The 21,828-nt window shown below is 57.8% G+C and overlaps 5 protein-coding genes across 5 annotated transcripts; 3 read left to right on the forward strand and 2 right to left on the reverse strand.

Moving 5' to 3' along the window:
• Positions 1-1,267: 1,267 nt before the first annotated feature.
• On the forward strand, positions 1,268-2,059 carry E0L32_007075 (uncharacterized protein; the record flags this gene model as incomplete). Its single annotated transcript, XM_031141778.1, has 1 exon — positions 1,268-2,059. The coding sequence occupies one exon, from the start codon at positions 1,268-1,270 to the stop codon at positions 2,057-2,059; it is 792 nt and encodes a 263-aa protein (XP_030993900.1).
• A 1,290-nt stretch (positions 2,060-3,349) lies between these two features.
• E0L32_007076 (uncharacterized protein) lies at positions 3,350-6,494 on the forward strand (the record flags this gene model as incomplete). Its single annotated transcript, XM_031141780.1, has 3 exons — positions 3,350-3,433; positions 3,487-3,869; positions 3,929-6,494. The coding sequence occupies 3 exons, from the start codon at positions 3,350-3,352 to the stop codon at positions 6,492-6,494; spliced, it is 3,033 nt and encodes a 1,010-aa protein (XP_030993901.1).
• Positions 6,495-8,114: 1,620 nt separating this feature from the next.
• On the forward strand, positions 8,115-11,094 carry E0L32_007077 (uncharacterized protein; the record flags this gene model as incomplete). The annotated part of the gene is made up of 3 exons (XM_031141781.1): positions 8,115-8,358; positions 8,431-9,170; positions 9,229-11,094. 3 exons carry the CDS (start codon positions 8,115-8,117, stop codon positions 11,092-11,094), a joined length of 2,850 nt encoding a protein of 949 aa, XP_030993902.1.
• Positions 11,095-11,303: 209 nt separating this feature from the next.
• On the reverse strand, positions 11,304-13,514 carry E0L32_007078 (uncharacterized protein; the record flags this gene model as incomplete). The annotated part of the gene is made up of 6 exons (XM_031141782.1): positions 11,304-12,338; positions 12,428-12,647; positions 12,702-12,728; positions 12,785-12,890; positions 12,947-13,136; positions 13,197-13,514. 6 exons carry the CDS (start codon positions 13,512-13,514, stop codon positions 11,304-11,306), a joined length of 1,896 nt encoding a protein of 631 aa, XP_030993903.1.
• Positions 13,515-14,968: 1,454 nt separating this feature from the next.
• E0L32_007079 (uncharacterized protein) lies at positions 14,969-16,044 on the reverse strand (the record flags this gene model as incomplete). The annotated part of the gene is made up of 3 exons (XM_031141783.1): positions 14,969-15,028; positions 15,129-15,433; positions 15,525-16,044. 3 exons carry the CDS (start codon positions 16,042-16,044, stop codon positions 14,969-14,971), a joined length of 885 nt encoding a protein of 294 aa, XP_030993904.1.
• Positions 16,045-21,828: the final 5,784 nt, after the last annotated feature.

Here is a 21,828-nt window from a genome sequence, read left to right on the forward strand (position 1 = left end):
TGGGCATCCCGGCAGAGAGCAACAAACCCAACACACACGCAAGAGCCGGGGCGCGGGTAATACTGCATCTCAGTGCTGTCTTTCTTCCCTTTTCACATGGAGTGGGCCTTGAATGACGACACCCAGCAACTCAAAAAGAGACCAGTTGCCGGGGTTTCTCAGGCCAAGCAGCAAAGAAGGTCGAGGCTAGCGACCACTTGGGCTTAGCCGGGGATTCCCAACTCACTGAGAGTGGCCCGGAGGACCCACTGCCGCTTGCACTGTCACCACCTGTCCAGCTGGAGCTGGCTGGAACCTGAGCCGAAGAAGCCACTGGAACAGCGTAATCTTGCTTTTCCAGTGGGTCTATTCAACTGCTCGTTTGCGCCGAGACATGGAAGACAACTGAGCTCAGTCAGCTGGCCCGTTGGAGCTATCAACAGGTGTAAAGTCAGTCCCATCCATATATTGGCACTGCAGCCCAAAAGAACAGCAGCCAAGACAGTCCGCAGAGCTCCAAGAGGGTCTGTCTGCTCACTCCACATCCATCGGTTGCGCCGACGTCATGCACTGCGTCGGCCGTCCTCCACACCACCCACACCACCAAACGGACAAGCAAACGAAGCTTGCAAGCTTGGGAAAAGACGATTCAGTCGCGAGATTCATGACGGATAGGCTCACAAGCGATTAGACCAGATCGCGCTGCCTCTGCTTTACAGTATGTTCCAGATGAACGCAGAGACGAAGATCCAAATGTTCGGTTGCATTCCTTTCTTTGCGCTCTACCATGGCTCGTCGTTTGCTACCACACGACTTCATCGCGCGCTTGAATGTGTCTGTTCATATCAATTTTGCAGTCCCTTGCACAGTCATCCATTGAGGGCGAGGTGTCCCTCTGCAAAAGGGGTCTGCCGTCTGCATACATGTAGGTAAGTACCTACTACAATTTGTACGGTGTTGAAACCTCCCACGGACGAAGTCCGTAATCAGCACTACGACTCTGCCAAGCCTTCAACCCTGCAGCTCTCAGCATATGAGAGCTCTTCTGTGATGGCCCCTGGCAAGAAAGAAGTTGCGCTGCGGCGCAGGACCTATTGGCCTCTCTGCTGCCTTGATAACAAGGGTTGAAATAAGCAGCGAGGGACTTTGGATTGCGCTTTATGGTAAGATCACCAACCCGCCCTCGAGCCACCAATTGCACCTGCAACGGTACGAGGAAGTCATCACCACTTCGCACCGCCCTCGCTGCAGCCTGCCTGCCTGCCTGCCTGCCTGCCTGTCCCGCGCCATGGAAGCACAACCGGCCACGCGCGCCGACCCCATGGTCACCGCCATGTTCAACTTCGCCGGCGCGCACCCGGCCAGCCTGGAGGCCTCCGTCGTCGCCGCCAGCGAGTGGGTGCGCTCGGGCGCCGAGACGATCCCCGTCGCCACATGGCGCCTCGACTGCGCCCGCGACCAGAACCCGGGCAACGACGCCTGCCGCGCGGCCAGCATCTACCCGGCCGAGCTCACCCACACCCGCGGCTCCATCTTTGGCGGGTCCGTCACCGGCACGCGGTGGCGCTGCGAGCTGGGCGGCTGCGCTGGCTGCCGGGACGCCATCGACGTGTCGGCGGCCTGCGCGTACACGCACGGCGGGACGACGGCGACGACGACGCTCGACTCGTGCGAGGTGCTGGCGCGGTCCGTCGTCGCGGTCAACACGGCCGGCGAGGAGAAGCTGGGCAGCATGGAGCTGTTCAACACCAACAGGCCCGAGGTCATCAACTCTGCGCTCGCGGCTCTCCTGTCCTCGGCCAGGTGCCCGCCTACGCCGGTCGTCATGTCTGTCCCTGCGAAAGCAACCAGGCCGTCAACCCCGGCATCGAGCAGCGACAGCGTGCGCGATGCGCCATCGACGGGATCTACTCAGGCAAACACTGGCGCGAGCGTCACCAGCGCCCAGGCACCCAGCACATCACAGTCGACTGTGGCCTCGACAGGGTCTGGAAGGAGTGCAGCAGGGAGACATGGCCGTCAGAGCGGGTGGTGGTTATCTGTCGTTGCTGTGGGCTTGGTTTTGAGCTCAATAATCTAACCTAAATATAAAACCTTTGCTTGTTCAGCGAGCTCCATCATCAGTCATCGTCAACTATGCAAGCAAAAGCCTGGCGCAGCTTCAGTCCATGATTAATGGCATGCCATTGCAGTCAGCGACGATGTTGGGACGAGTTGGGGTGGAATTGGGATGGACTAAGCCGAGACTCTGAATGTAACTCGGTCGGGCATCCTTTCCGCCCCAGACCTTTCCTGTTTGAGGAGCGTGAACTACAGTTTGCAGTCCTACATTAGGTACAGTCACTCCGAGCCGATGGCCATCAGTGAGGCTTCACCTGCAGGAGTCTTGAAGAAGCTTGTGGACACGCCAGCCAACGTGGCATTGGCATAACTTGCATCTTTAGCAGCCGGTTTGTTCCAATCAGACCTGCCAGGGCTTGCTGGTGCGCAGCCTAATCCAGCCCACCTCTTCGCTTCCCGATGCCCGTCGCCAGTGAGAGAGCGCTGCGCCCCTCGAGACTGCGACGATGGATGTGTTGATGGTGGCCCCCCAGCCCGTCTCTCCAGTGCTCCCCTAAAACGCACTTTTTGCATCTAGTGTCTGCCCTATTCGCCCAGCCAATAAGTTGACCTCGTCAAGAACCCTTTGGCAGCCACGGCGCACCGATTGGCTCTGCTCTGCTGCTTTGTCCTAGGCCCGGCTGCATGTTTTGCTGGCCGGCGTGTCCAGCAGCGCACGTGATCGTTTCTGGTGGAGGGGAGCGCACACAGGACAGCCCGAGACAGCCCATCCCCCACCCTCTGGCGGCCTTTTCAGTGGGCAATCCAGCCGTGTCCGCCCTATCACAACCCCTACACCCACCCGGGTTGTGCTGCTGAGGTTGCAGGACTAGCGCACCGGCCAGGCAGAGGACCGGCCCAGGCCAGCCAATTGCAGCGGGTTTGGGGCGGCCACCGTGGGCCTGAGTGAGCCCAGCCAAGGCCCAAACCACCCCCAAATAGCACGAAACCTGACGCAAGAGCTCGGACCACGCCACGGCGAACCTGCTGGCACTCCGTGTGCTGTGGCCAGCGTTCTGTCCAGTAACACGCACAAGGCTAACTCGTAGCCGAGTGTCTCTGGCTCCGCCCATCTTCAACACAGCCTTACCTTGTCCCATTGTGCGTCCCCAAGACGCCCACACCCCTCCTCTCCCTCCCTCCTCTCTTTCCGTCCGGGTCTCTCCAATTTCCGTATTTACGCCTCTGCCGAAGACCTTCAGATGTCTTCTATCCGGATATCGAGGATCCACAAGCGTCGTTGTGAATAGCATATAATCCCAAGTCCACTATGGATCCCCCCAGCAAGCGCCGAAGGCTGGCTCCCAAGGTGTCCGATCCGCCTGCGCACCCGCCAGCCTTCTCTCCAGAACAGGTAGCTTCGAGACGATTTGATTGGGCTCGAGGTCATGCTAACGGAATGATTAGGCCCAATCTGCACCACAATATCCTCCCCCTGAAGCTCCGGAACGACATGATTTCGAGGCCTTTGCCCGGCATCTCCAGGATGCTGCGATGCTTATATACCGCCAGACTCAGAAGTCGCCCTATACAAATGTTTCAGTGCTGCTCTTGCGGTGGGAGGAAGATACAGCAGTCGACGCCGACCTCATGAGCCTAGAGACCGTGTTGAGGGAGAGGTATCACTACCACACCGACAAATGGCAGATCCCTACGGTACCGAACCCCAGCATCAAACTGGGCGTGCAAATGGCATCTTTTCTCGAGAACGCTCGGCCGGACCACCTCCTGATTATCTACTATGCTGGGTACGGTTTTGTGGGAGCGGATAGCCAGCTCTACTGGGCTTGGTAAGTCGGGTACAAGCGACTTGGCGGTCAAACCCGGTGATCTAACACGAGAATCGCAGCAATGCTCGAGAGGATGCGGCCAAACTCAAGTGGGACGGTGTGCGATGCCTGTTTGAGGATGCACAATCAGACATCCTCCTGCTCCTGGACAGCTGCGCTGTCTGGGATGCGCCCAAGGCTGGCAGCCATGGCAAGAAGCAGGCCATCGCAGCTTATAGCCCTGATCAGAGTTCCAGAGAAGCTGGTAGCCGCTCATTCACCTCATACTTGGTTGAATCGCTCCACAAGCTTAGTACAGGACGACCGTTTAGTGTACACCGACTTTACGAGGAGATCCTTCTACACCGCAGGCATTCAGCAACGCAGGTGCCCATGACGAATGGAGCCAGCAGATCACCCGCAGGTCAGGAACGCATACCAGTCCAGTTCATGCTGACTCCTGGAAAAGAGCAAAACCTCAGTCTGGCACCGCTCCCTCCTGGAACCGCGCCCCCCTCGGGCTCTGTCACAGGAGAAGCTGATGGAGACGGTTCGAAGCTGAGCCGTGAGGACCATCTCATCAATCCTAGCACCGTTGTCGATCTCACCTTTGACGAAGCTCGGGTCCTCGTATGTACCACCTTTGTGGGAGAGGCAAGCCCCGACATGGCCTTTTTCAATCAATGGGTCAGCAACATGCCCTCGATGGCATCCAAGATCACGGTAGAGGGCATGTTTCTTGGCCCACCTACTATGCTGCTGATATCGATGCCACACTCGGTATGGAATGTCGTGCAGCATGATAAGGTCTGCTGCTTCCTGGGCTACATCAGCTCCCACAACATGACCCACCTATACCACAGATTACTGGGATCGGCGCCCACCGCGGCGACGGCCAAGGATGTGGCAGACGGCCGGATCTTACTCGAGGCCCGGGAGGCGGCCGCTATCAACAAGGCCAATGCGCACCGGTACGAAATGGCGTCCGCGCAGCACTACCCTGCGACTCCTACGAGGGCCGACCTCGCCGCTCGACCGGACGCACGTGTCAGGGCTTCAGCACCTGTTGGCCTGCCTCACCCTGGCAAGGTACCACCACCGATGGCATCAAAGGACGATGGGGAGGACTCTGCAGAGATGAAGGAGGCCGCCGAGCAGCTCAAGGCGCTGAGCCATATCCGAACTCTTAACAGCGAGGCGGCAAGTGGGAATCACGTGGCGGCTCATCTCGCAAACCAGACCCCGGAGGCGAGGCAGGAGCTGATGGGGTCGCCACAGGATCCCAATACTTCAATCAACAGCGGTGGTCACTATCCGCCTGACTTCCCTACGGTGACGCTCAAGCCCAGGCCCAGAAAGTCGCTCCAGAAGTCGACACCGAACAAGGAGACGAGGTGTCTTATGTGCAGTCATGCGCCCTTCAAGGACTATTCCTCTCTGAGGAAACACGTGGCAGCAGCTCACACCCGGCCCTTCCCCTGTGCCTTCTCCTTCGCCGGCTGCACTAGCACGTTTGGCTCCAAGAACGAGTGGAAGAGGCACATCGCCTCGCAGCACCTCTGCCTGCAGTTCTACCGGTGCTCGGAGTGCCCCAAGTCGGCGGTCGAGGGCAAGGGCAACGAGTTCAACCGCAAGGACCTGTTCACGCAGCACCTGCGGCGGATGCACGCGCCGTTCGCCATCAAGAAGTCGATCGCCAAGGGCGACAGCAAGCTGCAGACGGACTGGGAGATCTACGTCAAGCGCATGCAGGAGACGTGCCTCGTGACGCGGCGGCAGCCGCCGCCGCGGTCGGCGTGCCCGCGGCCGGGCTGCCAGAGCGCGTTCGAGGGCGCGGGCTCGTGGGAGGAGTGGACGGAGCACGTGGGGCGGCACATGGAGAATGGGGAGGTGCAGCCGCTGGCGATGGACCCGCTGCTGGCGGAGTGGGCGCTCGAGGAGGACATCATCGAGGACAACGGCGACGGCAGCTACCGGCTCGTGCACCAGGCCGGCAGCAGCGGGGACAAGGAGCTCGCGCACCTGACGTTCATGTCGGAGACGTCGTCGGAGATGCATCTGCACATGCCGCCGCCGGAGCCGGAGCAGGCGACGCCGTCGCCGCGGGCGCAGACGCAGCAACTGCAGCAGCAGCAGCAGCAGCAGCAGCATCAGGAGAGGGGAGATGAGCGGGAGGAGGACGAGCGGGAAGGGACGCTCGAGAGCAGCACTTCGCCCGTCACCATGGCGCAGGCTGCCACGGCGGCGGCGGCTGCTGCTGCTGTAGTGGGTACGGCGGCTGCTGCTGCTGCAATGGGTACGGCGGCGGCGGCGGCAGAGGAGCCCACTAAGACGACCCAGGAAGACGAAAAGGAGCGCGAGGCGTCAGATGCGTCGGCTCCACCGCCCGCCGCAGCAGCGACCGCGCTGGAAGTGGAGCAGCCTCATGGCCAAGATGACAGCGCAAGGATCGAGGCGGTGGAAAAGGCCGAGGTACAGGCGCCCGAGGCCCCGCCGCGAGCAAAGTCCGAAGATGTCACGGCGGCCCCAGAGAAGAAAGAGGAGCAGGGATCTGACGAGGCTGCTGGAGTGCAGGAAAAGGAGCAGGGGCCAGGGCAAAATCAGGACGAAGATCAGGACCAGGACAAGATGGACGTGGACGGATGAAAAAGAGGGGTTTGACACACGGTGGTTTTGGCAACGACGTACGGCATGTTTAGCTTCATTTGCACATTTCTTTGAGCCAGCGCGAGCATGGCACGGCATGGCGTAGACGGGGTCATTGCTGGCACTATGACGGTACTATGAGAATATATATATATATATACGTACGCTTATACATATCTACGGAGAGTGTCTGTGTGCTGGGTTCGCTCGTAACTCGGGTGGGTTTCAGGACGGCGGACGGGAAGTTGGCAGGGCGAGACTGTTGACGCTGAGGCTACCTCCAGCCTTGCTTGCACAATGTGACCGGCGTCAGAGCCGCGCCGGTGTCTCTTGTGGGGTTTATGATGCCAAGGGGTTTAAGTCGACGACATTTCGAAGTCTTGCCACGATGTGGTGGGGTGCAAGGGCGGAGGGCGAGATCTGGGACAGTTGAGGGCCCCGAGCCGCGACGGTGGGCGGAGTGTGAATCGGGCGAGTCGGAGATTTGGTCTACCAGGCGAGCCAGGTTCAATTTGGGGTTTAAAGCACGCGCAGAGCACAGTTACATCACGTTGACTGCATCTCCGACTTTGTGTTCCCTCCCTACCATTCTATGACTTCGGATCCCGGCTGGAGATCTGCAGTATTGCTGCAGAGTCCGCAAGAATCCGGCGACAGAGTGAATCAAGGTAGGGATTGGGAAAGAAGACGAACAAATCACCCAAAGTCGCACGGATGGTGTCTCTCGAAGCGCGCCTCTGCTACCTAGGTAGTTGAACAGCCGATTTAGCTTAAAGCCAAGCGATCACAGCAGCCCTAGTCCCGGGGTTTTAGCGGGGTAAAACCACTTGCAATGCCCCCGGCAGGCCCCCGGTCTCTCTGTACTGCCGTAGTCGGGCCGTAACGGTCGCTGCTGAACTGGCCCATAGCACCACATCCACATCCTCCACCCCCGCACAACCGCAATCAACTGCCTCCTCAAGCTTGGTAGTAGTGACGACCCGGAGGGTGTAGAGCCCAGAGAGCTCATCGAGCCGCTGTGCCTGGGAGATCGACAAGGGTTCCGGGCCATCTGCACCCTTGTCCTTGTCCTTGCTCCCCGAGTCCGCTACAAACTCCGACCATGGGCAGAGCTGAGGGCGGAGTTGGGACGAGGTTGTGGAGGAGCCGGGGGATCAGGGAGCTCTCGGGGCCATGGCAGCGGAATGTTTAGCTGCATTGTACAAACGGCCCGTCTTGGAGAGGCTTTTGCTTCCCCTTCGAGGTAGGTCTTGATGGCCAAGTCAAGTGCGGCGAAATGACGTCCGGATTGGGTGATAAGAAGAATGATCGAGGTCTTGGATCTTGGGGCTTTTGGACCTTGGAACCATGGTCCTGCCGCCGGCCAGGTGGGAACCTAAAATTGCGTCTTGCATGTGGTGGTTCTTGGGGAAGCTGTGATCACCACCTGCACCTGCACCTGCCAAGACGAGATGGTGTGGGCAGGCATCCTGCGATGACATGAAAACGCTCCCATTTCTCTTTTTTTTCAACCTTAAAAAGGGACTTCTCTCCTCCGTCTCCTCTCTTCCTTGTTTCTCTTGCCCTGCAACACGCCCGCACCGGTCCGAACCCTCCCCTCGCATCGTGAGCGTGTGCAAGATGACCAAGTTTGCAGCCCTCGGGACATGGCTCTGCGCCGCCGGCGCGGCTTCTGCCTCGGCCCTGCTGCCCGCCCGAGACTACCCCAGCGACTCGCGCCTGGCCAATTGCCCCGGCTACAAGGCGTCCAATGTCAAGACGAGCGATACGGGCTTGACGGCCGACCTGGCCCTCGCCGGCGCGGCCTGCAATGCCTACGGCGATGACTTGCAGAATCTCACTTTGACTGTGACTTATGAGACCGGTATGATCCCAATGCCTGTCCCTGCGTTTCCAAGCGCGAACAGCAGACTGATTTAAGTTTCGTTTGCTTTAGACAACCGTCTACATGTCAAAATCCAGGATGCTGCCAACGACGTGTACCAGGTTCCGGCCTCTGTGTTCCCGCGCCCCCAAGCTGCCGGAGTCAAGCCGGACAGCTCCAAGCTCAAGTTTGACTTCAAAGAGAGCCCGTTCTCCTTCAAGGTCTCTCGCGCCAGCTCGGGCGAGGTGCTCTTCGATACCTCGGCGGCGAACCTGGTCTTCGAGTCGCAGTACCTCCGCCTGAGGACCAAGCTGCCCGAGAACCCCAACCTCTACGGCCTCGGCGAGCACACCGACCCCTTCAGGCTCAACACGACAGACTACATCCGCACGCTCTGGTCCCAGGATGCCTACGGCACGCCCCAGGGCGCTAACCTGTACGGCAACCACCCGGTCTACTTTGAGCACCGCAAGGGGAGCGGCACCCACGGCGTCTTCTTCCTCAACTCGAACGGCATGGACATCATGATCAACAAGACGGCCGAGTCCGGGCAGTACCTCGAGTACAACACCCTTGGTGGCGTTTTCGACTTTTACTTTGTCGCCGGCCCGTCGCCCCAGGACGTCTCGCGCCAGTATGCCGAGATCGTCGGCCTGCCCGCAATGCACCCCTACTGGGGCCTGGGCTTCCACAACTGCCGTTATGGGTACCGGGATGTGTTCAACACGGCCGAGGTTGTTTACAACTACAGCAAGGCCGGCATCCCGCTCGAGACGATCTGGAATGACATTGACTACATGGACCGCCGGAGGGTAAGTGTCCATCCCAAGGAGCGAGGAAGGGAAATACTAACTTGACGACCTTTTCCAGGTCTTCTCGCTCGATCCTGAGCGATTCCCCCTGAACACGATCCGCGACTTTGTGGACCATGTCCACAAGAGCAACCAGCACTACATTGTGATGGTCGATCCCGCCGTCGCCTACCAGGACTATCCTCCTTTCCACAGGGGTGTCGAGGACAACATCTTCCTCCTGCGCAACAATGGGTCGATCTGGAAAGGCGTCGTCTGGCCTGGTGTCACGGCTTTCCCTGACTGGTTCTCCAAGAACGTCAGCGACTACTGGATCAACGAGTTCGCCACCTTCTTCTCTGCCAATGATGGTGTTGACATTGACGCTCTGTGGATTGACATGAACGAGCCTTCCAACTTCCCTTGCAATTTCCCTTGCGATGACCCCGACAAGTCGGCCATTGGATACCCGCCTCCGGCTCCTCCAGTCCGGACGCCGCCGAGACCGCTTCCCGGATGGCCCTGCAGCCTGCAGCCGGAGGGCACCGAGTGCAAGCGCAGCGAGCACAGCACGGATCTCGAAGTCAGGGGCTCGTCTAAGTGGCCTCCCTCATATGACCACCTGGTTCTCTCGCCCCGGCAATCTTCCGGAAACCAGCAGGGTCTCCCGGGCCGTGACCTCCTCTACCCCAAATACCCCATCCATAACGCGGTCGCCTACAAGCCTGAATGGAACGCCGACAAGGGCGGCATCTCAAACCACACTGTCAACACTGATGTCATCCACCAGAACGGCCTGACCATGTACGACACCCACAATCTCTACGGCTCGATGATGTCGACCCAGTCCTACGACGCTATGCTCCATCGCCGACCAGGCCTCCGACCCCTGATTATTACCCGTTCTACCTTTGCCGGTGCCGGGTCGAAGGTCGGCCACTGGACCGGCGACAACCTGTCCACCTGGCGTCATTACCGCTGGTCCATCCGCATGATGCTCGGCTTCACGGCCATCTACCAGGTCCCCATGACTGGCTCAGATGTCTGCGGCTTCGGCGACAACACTACCGAGGAGCTCTGCGCCCGCTGGGCCTCCCTCGGCGCCTTCCAGCCCTTCTACCGCAACCACAACAGCCTTGACTCGATCGACCAGGAGTTCTACCGCTGGGACTCGGTCGCCGAGTCGGCCCGCAGGGCCATCGAGATCCGCTACCGCCTGCTCGACTACCTCTACACGCAGATGCACCTCCAATCCAAGGATGGCACTCCGGCCGTCGTCCCCATGTTCTACCACTACCCTCAGGACGAGAAGACGTTCGGGCTGGACTACCAGTTCCTCTACGGGCCGGGCCTGCTCGTCGCCCCTGTGCTCGAGGAGAACGCCACGAGCGTCGACGTGTACCTGCCCGACGACGTCTTCTACGACTGGTACACGCACAAGAAGGTCCGGGGCCGCGGCGCGACGGTCGCCGTCTCCGGCCAGAACGTGACGCAGATCCCGCTTTTCCTGCGCGGCGGCGTCATCGTGCCGCTGCGCGCCAAGTCGGCCATGACGACGACGGACCTGCGCAAGGAAGGGTTCGAGCTGGTCGTGCCGCTGGGCAAGGATGGGTCCGCCAAGGGCGAGCTGTACGTCGACGACGGCGTGACCATCGACCAGGGGGGCAAGACGACGTTTGTCAACTTCTCGTTCAAGGACGGCGTCTTCACGGCCGACGGCACGTTTGGGTATGACCAGCCGGTCAGGGTGAGCAAGATTACGTTCCTGGGCCTGGGCAACGCGGGCGGGTGTAAGAAGAGGGGGGAGCAGAAGAAGCAGAAGCGCATCAGCGTCAAGGGCGATGCTGGCGTCAAGGTCGAGCATGGCGAGTCTGGTGCTGTTAGCTTCTTGGTTGAGAAGGACTTGACGCAGGGGTTCAGGATCGAGATTGACGAGCAGCAGTGAGCGTGGTGCGACGCAACTGCATGTGCTGACACGAAGAAAAAGGCACGAGTGGACCAAAAACGTCTGTCTCTTCGTTTCATATGTATATATATAATCTAGATATTCTGCTTCTATATGAGATCTATTGAATGCTCGCTCTCCTTATGATTGTATCTAATACCTCATGTTCCCATAAGTCATGTAACGAAGAACCCAGACTCTCATTCACCTTACACTCTACCACCGACCACGACACCATGCCCACCCTCTTCTTCCTCCTCCTCCTCCTCCCCCTCATAATCCCCCTCAAGCCAAATCTCATGCCCATCCCCCTCCCGCACCCACCAGCTCGCCACCAGCCCGCACACGGCGACGCCGCTCAGCCCCCACCACACGGCGCCGATGACGCCCCTCTCGAGGCCGAGCCCGTACAGGAACCCGCACAGGACGGGGCCGACGGTGCGCGCAAACGACGCCACGCTCTGCGCGAGGCCGTGCACGGTGCCCAGCACCGACGGGTGCGGCGTGCAGTTGTTGACGAGGATGGTCTGCGCGGGCATGGCGAAGGTGCGGGCGAGGACCTGGCAGAAGAGGACGCCCGCGATGGCGAGCCAGACGAGGGCGCCGCCCGCGGGGCCGGGGGGCGGGTGGGCCGCGTCGCTGGGGACGAGGCCTAGGTAGGGCACGAGGAAGTACGTGACGGGAAAACAGGCGAGGAAGAGCCGCAGGGAGCGCACGGTGCCGAGGCGCGCCGACAGGGTCGGGTAGACGAGGAGCTGGAGCGCGATGCCGAGGGCGCCGAGGATGGCCATGGCGAGGCCGACGGAGCGGGGCGGCAGGCCGAGCCCGCCCGTGAAGACGAAGGGGAGGGCGCGGGGCAGGGCGGCCGGCGCGGCCGGGTCGTAGACGGGCGTGGAGAGGAAGACGAACCAGAGCGAGTTGAAGGTGCCGACGTGGAAGCCGAGGAGGAAGAGCGAGGCGAAGGTGGCGACGACGTTGGGGGTGAAGATGCGGGCGAAGGGCAGGCGCTGGGTGTAGCGCGGGCGGCGGTGTTTCGAGAGGGGCAAGGGGTGGTGGGCCGTGGTGGTGGCGGGCGAGAGCTCGACTTCTGTGCTCGCGTCGCGGGAGGCGATCGGGGTGTAGGATACCGACGCGTGGGGCCCCGTGGGGTGTCGGCCGCGGCGGAAGAGGCGGGCGAGGAGGGAGGCAAGTCTCGTGCCTAGCTCGAGGCCTATGTCGCCCTTATCTCTTCGGGCGTCGAGGGTCTGTTTGCGTGCGGTGATGACGAGAGGTTAGCTGTGGGGACTTGTGATGGATGGTGGGGTATCAGATGGGCATGATGTGTGCTTCTTACCTCTTCAAGGCAGAGCCAGACGGCAAGGCAGGCGGAGAGGAGGAAGAATGCGCTGAGCAGGTTTGGCGCGGCGTAGGGGAACTTGAGGAAGAAGTCGACTTTGCCAAAGACGCTGGGGTAGCTCCCGGCCGGGTCGGACAGGATGCCGCCTAGGATAGGGCCGATGATGACTCCGATGTTGAAGGTCATGGGGAGTAAGAGGAAGGCTCTGGATTGGTACCTGTGAGGAATCGTTAGTTGGCTGAACAATGTTAAGAGCGGTGGTTAGAAATACTTCTTCTCGCGGATTGTCTCGCTGATCCTGGGATTAGTCAGTACGATATATTACGATGTAAACGCGGCTAGCAAGTGACTTACATAGTCCTCATGACTCCCACGTTTCCATTCGTGATCCCACCAAAGGATCGGAAAATCAACGCTTGCCAGAATGACGTCGAGAAGCCGAAGCCCAGACACGAGATCACTATACACCAGTGAGCACATGGCACCTTTCGACAAACAGCAGACACAAGACCTTACTCGTTCCAGATAACCCAATTAGAATCACAGACTTGCGACCAACGCGGCTCGAGTCTGCCAGGCGTCCCCAGAGCATGGCGGTAAAGAACTGCGCAGCGGTAAAGCTTGCGTGCAAGACACCGGCCTGGCCGGCGATGACCGAGTCCGGCAGGGTCTCGTCGAACCATTTGAGCTGGTAGAACATGTAGGACTGAGAGAAGGAATGTCAGAGGGGGATCCTCAATGAGTACTTGACGAATGATGAACATACCTGGATAGATGTCTGGACCAGCGGCTCGCTCAGTCGAGCGAGCACAATCACCAGCAGCTGCTTCTTCCGCGGCAGATCGCGCCAGGCCACGACCTCCCGTGGCCGCTCTGAAGCCCCTGATCCCCGGCGGTGCGCCACATGCGACGCTGCCATTGGCAATGGGTCGTCATCATCTGGCCCGTCGGCGTGGTATCCCGGGATCTCGTCGACATCATAGACCAGCCGGCTGGCCTCTCCCGCCCGTCTCAGCGAGGCCGGCTGGCTCGGTTCCACATCGGTCTTTTCCGAGTCATTTTCCGAATCATATTCAACGTCCATGGCGTTATAAACCTTACAAAACAGGGCGTTCCGATGCGCTCGGAGTTATCTAGTCCGAGGAAGCGGGGACGAACGCCGGTGGCGGGACCAGGTCGAAGTGGCGATTTTGAAGACCGGGCGTGTCGAGGGAAGTTACAGCACGAAGGCGGTTGCAGTCAGCTAAGAGATGCACATAACACAGAGACGAGACTTGGCTGCTTCACATCCGCGAAGTACCTAGGTAGCCAGAAAGCAATGCAAATGGGGTGGAGAAAGAAAAACAAAGACTCGCGGTGAAGATGTGCATCAATCAGCAACGAATGGAGTCGGTCGCCGCCCCACTTTTGGCAGCGCTGACGCCACCGATAGCCGAGGATGCGGATCCGGGGTCCGACGGACTTGGAGATGGCGGTCCCGTTGGATCGAGTCTTGGCAGGCGGGACGGAGCCCAAGCCCACTCGGAGTAGCTTCCGGCCGGGTGTTGTTGACTCGCGTGGGAAGAAATGCTATCCGTCTTGCACCAACCAACTGAGTGCTTGTGCAATTGATGAAACGGGTAAAGGTTAAGAGTTTCTTCAGTGGTGTGAGATCGAGGGAGACCCATTGAGCTACGAGACGTGATCAGTGGAGGATTTTAAGTTGGAAGTGCCAAGGCCTTATAGTAAAGAATAATTATACTCCTAAACAATAGCGACTTGTGGCAATATGCCACAGTGGTTAGGGAGTCGGATTGTAGAAACGGCGGCATTTCAGTGAGTATATCCTGGTGCAATTAGTCTGCGTTCGATTCCCGATGATGCCATTGTCGCTATTTTTTTTGGGTTTTTTTTTCGGTCTCCTTTTTCTGCCTTTTTGCTCCTCACCTTTTGGTTGGATCAAGGTCACCGCCCGCAGTCCTCTTGTCATTTAGACGGATGCGGCATTTGGAAGTAGTGTAGTTATTTGCACTGTTCTTGGGGGTATGTAAGAAGTTTGGGGGAGCTTCATGTTTCGCAGTTCAGTATTTGACAGATAGAGATGCAGCAGAGAAACCAGGAGTTGCTTGTGCCCAAAATCCGGCATTGGTTCAAACACTCGGAAGCTTTAGAGTATCTTTGTGTTCAACGGACTCTGAACTAGTGCAAGACGTTGAACATTACATGCTGATCTGCCAAGCGAATGACAGCCGTTCATCTGATAGTAATGGACAAGACTACGCATCATGGAGCCATACATAGGCATCGGTTCATTGTCCTCCGTCGCGTGTCTCTCAAAGAGCCTCGAAAAATCCGATTATGACACAGTTTAGCCACGTAGCACTAACGATCTGTGAAGCGTGCTGCTATGCAAGCTTGTTTGACTACGTATCCAACTTCTTATATTCACGACGCCACGCAATATAATATACATGTTGAAATATAAAAGGCATATCCAGATTTGTTGGCCGCCCATATTGTTCCATAGACTTACCGGATGCATTCCCAGATGCATATCTACTACAGGTTGTTCAGCATACGCTGCGAGCCCATAGCGTCTCCCCTGTTGACCCAGTCAAGCTATTCAAGTCAGGTCAGTAAGCTCTCGTCGTAAAAGTCCAACACCTACACCTCTACTATCCTCCCCCAATCAAATTCCGAAGAAGATCTGTGAACTCACCAGGACGACATTGGGCGTGCGCCCATATTTCGCAATGCACAGGTCCGACTGCGCGATGATGGACATGACAGAGTTCGTCTGCTCCGCGTGCTCCTGGTCCGGGATCAGGATCTTGAAGCCAAGGATGTCCAGCTCAACGTTGAGCATGTGGTTGACAATGTACATGCGCCCGTCCGGGCTCGCGCCGTCGGGCCTATCGAGATCGCACTGCGCAAAGGCCGGGTCGGTCCAGCCCCAGGGCGTCTCGAAGTAGTAGGCAAACTCGTCCAGGATGTACGGGACCTTGCTTGTGTCCGAGTGGTAGTCTGCATCCCTTGCTGTCAGTATTTCTGAAAGAACCAAAGACTGTCCTCCCTCAAAGAGAGCACAATTGAATATATCATTTTCGCGACGCACCCATAAAAACAACAAGCCTCTTCCCGGAATCAATCATCTGCTCCAGCGTAGGCCAGTCCCCCATCGCCAGCTTGCTGTCCGGCGTGAACGCATACCCGTCCAGACCCGCAGCCTTGAACGCGTCGCCGTACTTCTCCACGGCGATGCTCTCCGGGTTCGTCACGAGCATGGTGATGACCTCGTTGGGGTTGGCGTCCAAGAAAGTCTTGACGGGCTTGACGTAGTCGGCAAAGGAGCCGGCGTCGAGCTCGATGCACGACGTGTGGCACATCTCGATGCCGCCGTCCTTCTTGCGCGTCTGCGACTGCAGGAAGCGCACGCCCAGCGCCATCTGCCGGTCCAGGGGCAGGTACTGGTTGTGCACGGGCAGGAAGCCGACAAAGGCGCTGTCGTGCGCGCCGACAAAGGTGACGTTGCTGTACTTGCGGCCGCAGAGCTCGGGCGAGCCGTTGCAGCTCCTCTGGCCCAGCGCCGCGCCGGCGAGGAGCAGGGCGGCCGAGACGTAGCTGCGGAGAGACATGGCTTGCTGCTGGGCGGGACGGGCGATCGAAGGCTGAGTTTCCAGAGTCGGTTTCAAGCAGCCGAGCAGCACATACAAGCGTACAGCAACAGCTCTAGTGTCGACCAGGGCGCAGTGAAAGCAGGGCGATCTCCTCTTATCCCACGGTTCCCTGAGTCTTCATTTTATACGAGCATGTCTAGAGCCCACGAGGAGCTGTCATTCGCACAGAAGGCAGCGCGACGCCACCCACATGCATCGCCTGCCAAAGCATGTGTGTGGCGGCCTCGGGATGATACCCCTGTTCAGGCTGTGGTAGCATTCTATCATAACGGAAAGGGTGTTTTGGCTCTGGCGCTGGCCCATCCCCTGAAGTGCAAGCAACGCTGCGACAAGCAAAGCCTGGGATGGGAAGGAGATAAAGTGCTGGCATTCGCCCCCTCCTGGCGAATGATTTGCTCTCGCTCGCGCCCCCCGCTCACATGCGCCTCCCGGGGTCATGCTGGGCATGGAGGGGTTCGCCCTCGTGATTGGCCCTGCTGGTCCAGATTCATGCAACTCTGGGCCATTCGGACCAGGACACGGGGGCGCCACTTATACTCGATCTCGGGGCAATAACACGTTCCATTTGACACGCGGGGGTGAGCGGCCTGGGGATGGACAGCGCTTGAACTCGGGTCGTTGCCAGGTCGTGTTGCATCAAGACGGGCCATCGTCCACCAAACAATCGCCCACGCTGGTGTTTTGCTCGGGCGACTTCGGGGAAATAGGCTAACAAATACTTGTCTAATGCTCGTTTGCGGCTCAGTTCATGTAAGGAACCATTTCAAAATCCGACGTTCATGAGTTGAAGCAAAGTTGAGACGATTGGATCGCCCAGATACCAGACCGGGCAGTCGGTTCAACTTCTCATACCCATCCACGCGTCGGCTTCAATCGTTGCTGGTATTCCTGTTACATTCTGAGAGCCTGGCAGTCTTAGAGGACTAATGCGTTACATCTCGCCTAGCCACAGTTGCATCTATGCAAGATGTGCACAGGCTTGAGCAGTTCAAGTGCTTGTATTAGACGGTCTTCGGGAGTTGTAAGCTTAATGCAATACAAGGAAAGGTGCAGGCCTGATCTTGACAGCGGCGAGGCTAGCATAAGCACAAGCAAAGACATGTGGTCTGTCCACGGGAGCTGATCATACGAGGGTTCAACCCCCTCGGGAAGCCCCTACCATGACTGATACTTGCGAAAAACTATTTGATAATTGCTTCTGTGGTCCAAGTCGAGTCGCTTCAATCAAACGCTACTCTTGTCGCAACAGCTAGAAGAAGAGTATCACAAGTTCCAACAATAGGAGATTCGCAAGGGCCATATTGCGCTCATCTTCACTGTTACAAGTTGACAATCCGAGACTGATAGGTCCTCGAGGAACAAACCCACAAGACACGGGTAAGCCTGTCTGAAAGGAGACAACTCAGTATCATACACTATCTATCCGGATAGCGGCAATCGACATAGCCGCTCTCAAGCCCCAACCCGCTACTTGAGGCCTGAAACAAGCCCATCGTCAAGCTGGGCATTTGCCGAAGCTCATCCCGCTCCCGCTCTCTCTCTCTCTCTCTCTCTCTCTCTCTCTCTCTCTCTCTCTCTCTCTCTACCCGCCCCCAGATTAGACTTCTCCCGCTAGTCAATTCTGGGGGGTTGCTAAAGCTAAGGTTCCAGAGTTGCACTAAGCTTGCGCTTCGTCGCCCTAAGGCAAATGGTGAAGGGGAACGGTCTCGTTCTAATGAAAGTCAATATTTGATTGACCCAGTTGTCGGGTTGATGCAGTGGGCAAAAGTCGACACAGTGCATCGGCTCTAGAGACTCTCAAGCAAGCCATAGTATCATATTCACCCAAAAGGGAAATCCTCTAGAATATTCACACCACGTGCCAGCAGAGCCGACCGATGGCGCGAAGCAAAGGAAGGGGTGGGCATATATGCAAGTGCAAGCGCGAGCGGATAGGTTGCCTCCATCCCCTCTGCTTTTGTATTGTGATCGTCTTCCCTTTGGTTGGTGAGGGTGTTGTTCTTGAACCCGATTAAGTTTGATCTTTTGCCTGCAACCCTCTTTCGCGGCACGTTATCGCCATGAGCTTGCAAGGATAATGAGTGTGCCTAGCCATGCTACTTTTGGCAAATGATCGCGCTGCTTGTATCTGGGATTGTCCTCTCCGTACCTGTACGTCTTGTGCAAATCTCTCCTTTCAACCCACACACCCATGCGTGGAATCCTTCTAGAAGCTCGAGACGCGGTAAATCAAATCTCGTATTGTCCTTTTAACACTGCAAATCCCCCTCGAGAAGTTGAAGATCACGATAGATCTGCACTGATACATCATCGTGATCCTTGATTCAGTATGGAAACTTCACTTCTGTGCTGCGCGAACAGGACGCGTTGACGCACTGCGCACCAAATACAAGCACTTGCTTGAACCAGAGATAGACAGGTTGCGGCCAATGATGTCAAAAGAAGGAAAGCTGGGTCGTTATCATTGCGTACTGCTTTCTCTCACGTCATCCGTCTGCGTTTCGCGGAGAATATCGGACCCAGTGAGGGTACGACATCAAAGTCAAAGCGTGCCTTTCGAGCAAAAAGTCGGTGTGCAAATGGTGCATGGCAGCGCCTCCGTATGCCCGGGACGGAGCACGGGGGAAAGGTGCGGAAGGTGGTACCTCATACGGCATGTTCACCGGTACACAGCCGATCGGATGCGGTAGCCGAGCAATTTGGCGATCGGCAGGTTAGAAGCTTTTTCCCCGGGTGTGGGTGGCACACAGGCGCTGTTCAGCCAGCCACCCACCACCCTCTTCGGTCATCCAATCTGATTAAGACTGGGGTGCAGTATAATGGTGAGGTCAGACCGAAGGAGCTTGGAACCGGTACCGAACGGCGACAGGCTTCGAGAAAAGTTCCATGGCTGAGGCTAGTGGTGATCTCTCGAAGCGGCTGAACTCTAATTTGCAGCGAAGACCGAGTACGAAATCGATCGAGGCTGCACAGCAGGTAATCACATCCCAAAAAGCTTCGGTGCAGGCTTGATAGACGTGGAACAAGTAGCGCGCCGCATCCATATCATTGTAATGACTTGGAAAGACAGCGTCTCGTGCCCATGGCTGATCCTTACTCTCCTGCTCCCCTTTTCTTCTTGAATGGCCGTGCACATGGTTGATCTTTGTCACCGCACCTTGGCAATGCATCGGATGTGATTGCATGCAGATAACTCCTTTAAGCATAATGGCCCGCGACTCGAGGGCGTCTGACGCACCAGCTTCGTTTGTTCTGCGGACGGGAGGGGACGGCGCTGCCGATCAACGGGGAACGGGTATCGTAGCAGCGTCATCTTCGTGGGCTTTGAAACCCGAGACACCACATGAGGGCAAGAGGTGTTGCTTTCTCGCCACAAACGTGTTGAGAACGTGGCAGGCGACATGCCACGTGGATACGAAGGGGGATGCGAAGGGGGAGGGGTGTGATGGCGAGACACGAGGGTTGATGGCTGAGGAGCGTTCAATGTTGCCATTCATTCGTAGGAGGCCCCTCGATTGAGACGGCTGTCCAGCTGAATCGGGCTGGAGTCCGCATGGTGGAGGACGCCGCTCTTCTGGAAGGTGTGGTGGTGTGTACTCCCTGTTTGATGAAAGGAAAGAGCGACCTCAAAGAGGAAAGAACGAGGGAAGGGCAATGTACGACCGTAGAGTAATAGGTAATGGCAGATCGGCAGGCAGGCACTTTAGCGCTTAATGCTTGTAAAAGTACCTCACATGCATCAAATGTCATATCCGCATCTGTCCCTGCTTTGTTGCATGCAGATATTCCTCCAAATTGTCTGGCATGCAGACGGCTTTCTCGCTCAATTTCGACACTTATCACACCCTCTCACCCTCGCGCTACAAGCTGTGGTTGGCTTGGCTGTTGTCTCCCTCACCTACTCCGTACTAGCACACGCACCCGCGACGCTAGGCCTTCCACAGGCTGGCTGGCCAAAGTCCTCAACAGTGACGAGGTGAGCAAAGAAGAAAAGCTTCTCTCCTCGGGGAGAGGCGGACCACCATCCTTTTCGGATGATTCGCTAGGAGCCGAGACAAACCTACGGGTGTCGGCCTGACCGCACAGTAGGCATCCAAGGTCAAGGGTTCGGCGCACACGGTGAGAAGCGCGGCCTCTTTCTACACCGACACCCCATTTACGTCGTCGGCCATGTGCTTGCAGGGATCCGGGGACCAGGCTAGCGGCCCCCTTCCCTTCCCTTCCCTACCCACTACGGAATGGCCCCTTGTCCATGTCGGCCGATGCGCCGACACACGCCCGGAGCTGGACCTGGACCTGGACCCGAGTGAATCTATTTAGCATCTCAAAAACCACCAGGAGCGGGATGTCCATGTGTGCTCCGAGCTATCCTGAGGGTGTGCGGGCGTCTCCAACTGGTAAGCACTACCTCTTTCTGTCCTCTATTGCTGAGCGATAAGGCTGTGCAGGATTTGAAACGACAGACGAGCGCCCACCCTTGGAAGATGGCGACCGGCGCCCTGTCGTCTCCGCAAACGATGCCGGGCCACGGGCCTCCTTCCGCCCTCGTTTCGTTGCCGTTGATGATTTCCCTGATGCAGATGCAGGCCACCCACCTTTCTGATTTGATGCATTCGAATCTTGGAACGAGATATTTGATGACATGGAGTGGGCGTGTCGTTAAAGCAAAAAATGCCGAGCTCACCAGCCGACCTTGAAACGGCCGCGATGTGAACCACCTTCGAGCACTCCTGAAGCCGCTACCTCGCGCCGTCACGGCGCCGTCGACTGCAGAGATGCCCTCACTTGACCCATGGGGCGTCATGTCGGCGGCCGTTCGTTCGACCAGCCTTGGCTAGCGGGCTCCCCTTTCCCTAGAGCTTCAAAGAACGATGGCGATGGAGGCTCATACCTGCTTCACAAGCTGGCGTTCAGCATCGAGGCCATTCCACAAGACCAGCCAACAACGATGCCCGCGAAACCCGTCTTCACAGCATCAACTGGTTCGGCGCCAACGCCACGCATCCTCTGGCCTTCGCTAAATATCATGCCCGTGAACCCCCCCGGTCGTTGGAGAACCACTAGTAACAGGAAGCGCCTCAAGTTGAAGCTCTAAAGTCTCGAACCGTTTGGATGAGGAATACCCGTACATGAGGTGAAATCCACCAAGAGTCCGAGACCCTCTCAGTGAGGAAAAAAGAGCTTACGAAATCGCGTCCTTTTCCATCTTCAATGTAACGTCCTGTGTTGCCAGGGGGAAGAGTTTTCCTTCAATCTACAAGATGCATGCAAATCCGACGTCTTGGCGCTTTCGTCATGCCCAGCACACAGGCACGCATGCGCGTCAACGTTTCCTATTCGCGGGTTTTTGCAGACAAGATGAGCAAGATCAACCATCCCTTCCCAGGGCAAGGCATCCAGCCGCCCGGCAGGCATTCAGAGGCTTCCGGCAGGCATCAAGAAGCTGCATCCTCTGCTTCATCTGCATCTGAGTGGGGGAGGGGGGGTCCGAAGTTACAGCCGGCCGCATGCACTAAGACCAGCTAAAATTGACCGCTCTGGAAAAGCCGCGCGCCCCACGAGAACTCCAGCATCACCCCTGTATCCCCCTGTATCAACAATGCACCTTCCAGAACTCTTTGGGATGCAGCTCGCGTGCCTTGGTCGTTTGCGGCGTACACCCTTTTCGCCAAATTACCACTTTAGACGGGAATGGGTCTCTGGCTAGCTGGCTAGTGCTTCTGTGTCCGTTCGCACAGCGCG

This window comes from Thyridium curvatum (assembly GCF_004353045.1).
Source record: "Thyridium curvatum strain D216 chromosome Unknown NODE_42_length_358865_cov_86.645117, whole genome shotgun sequence".
Classification (NCBI taxonomy): domain Eukaryota; kingdom Fungi; phylum Ascomycota; class Sordariomycetes; order Thyridiales; family Thyridiaceae; genus Thyridium; species Thyridium curvatum.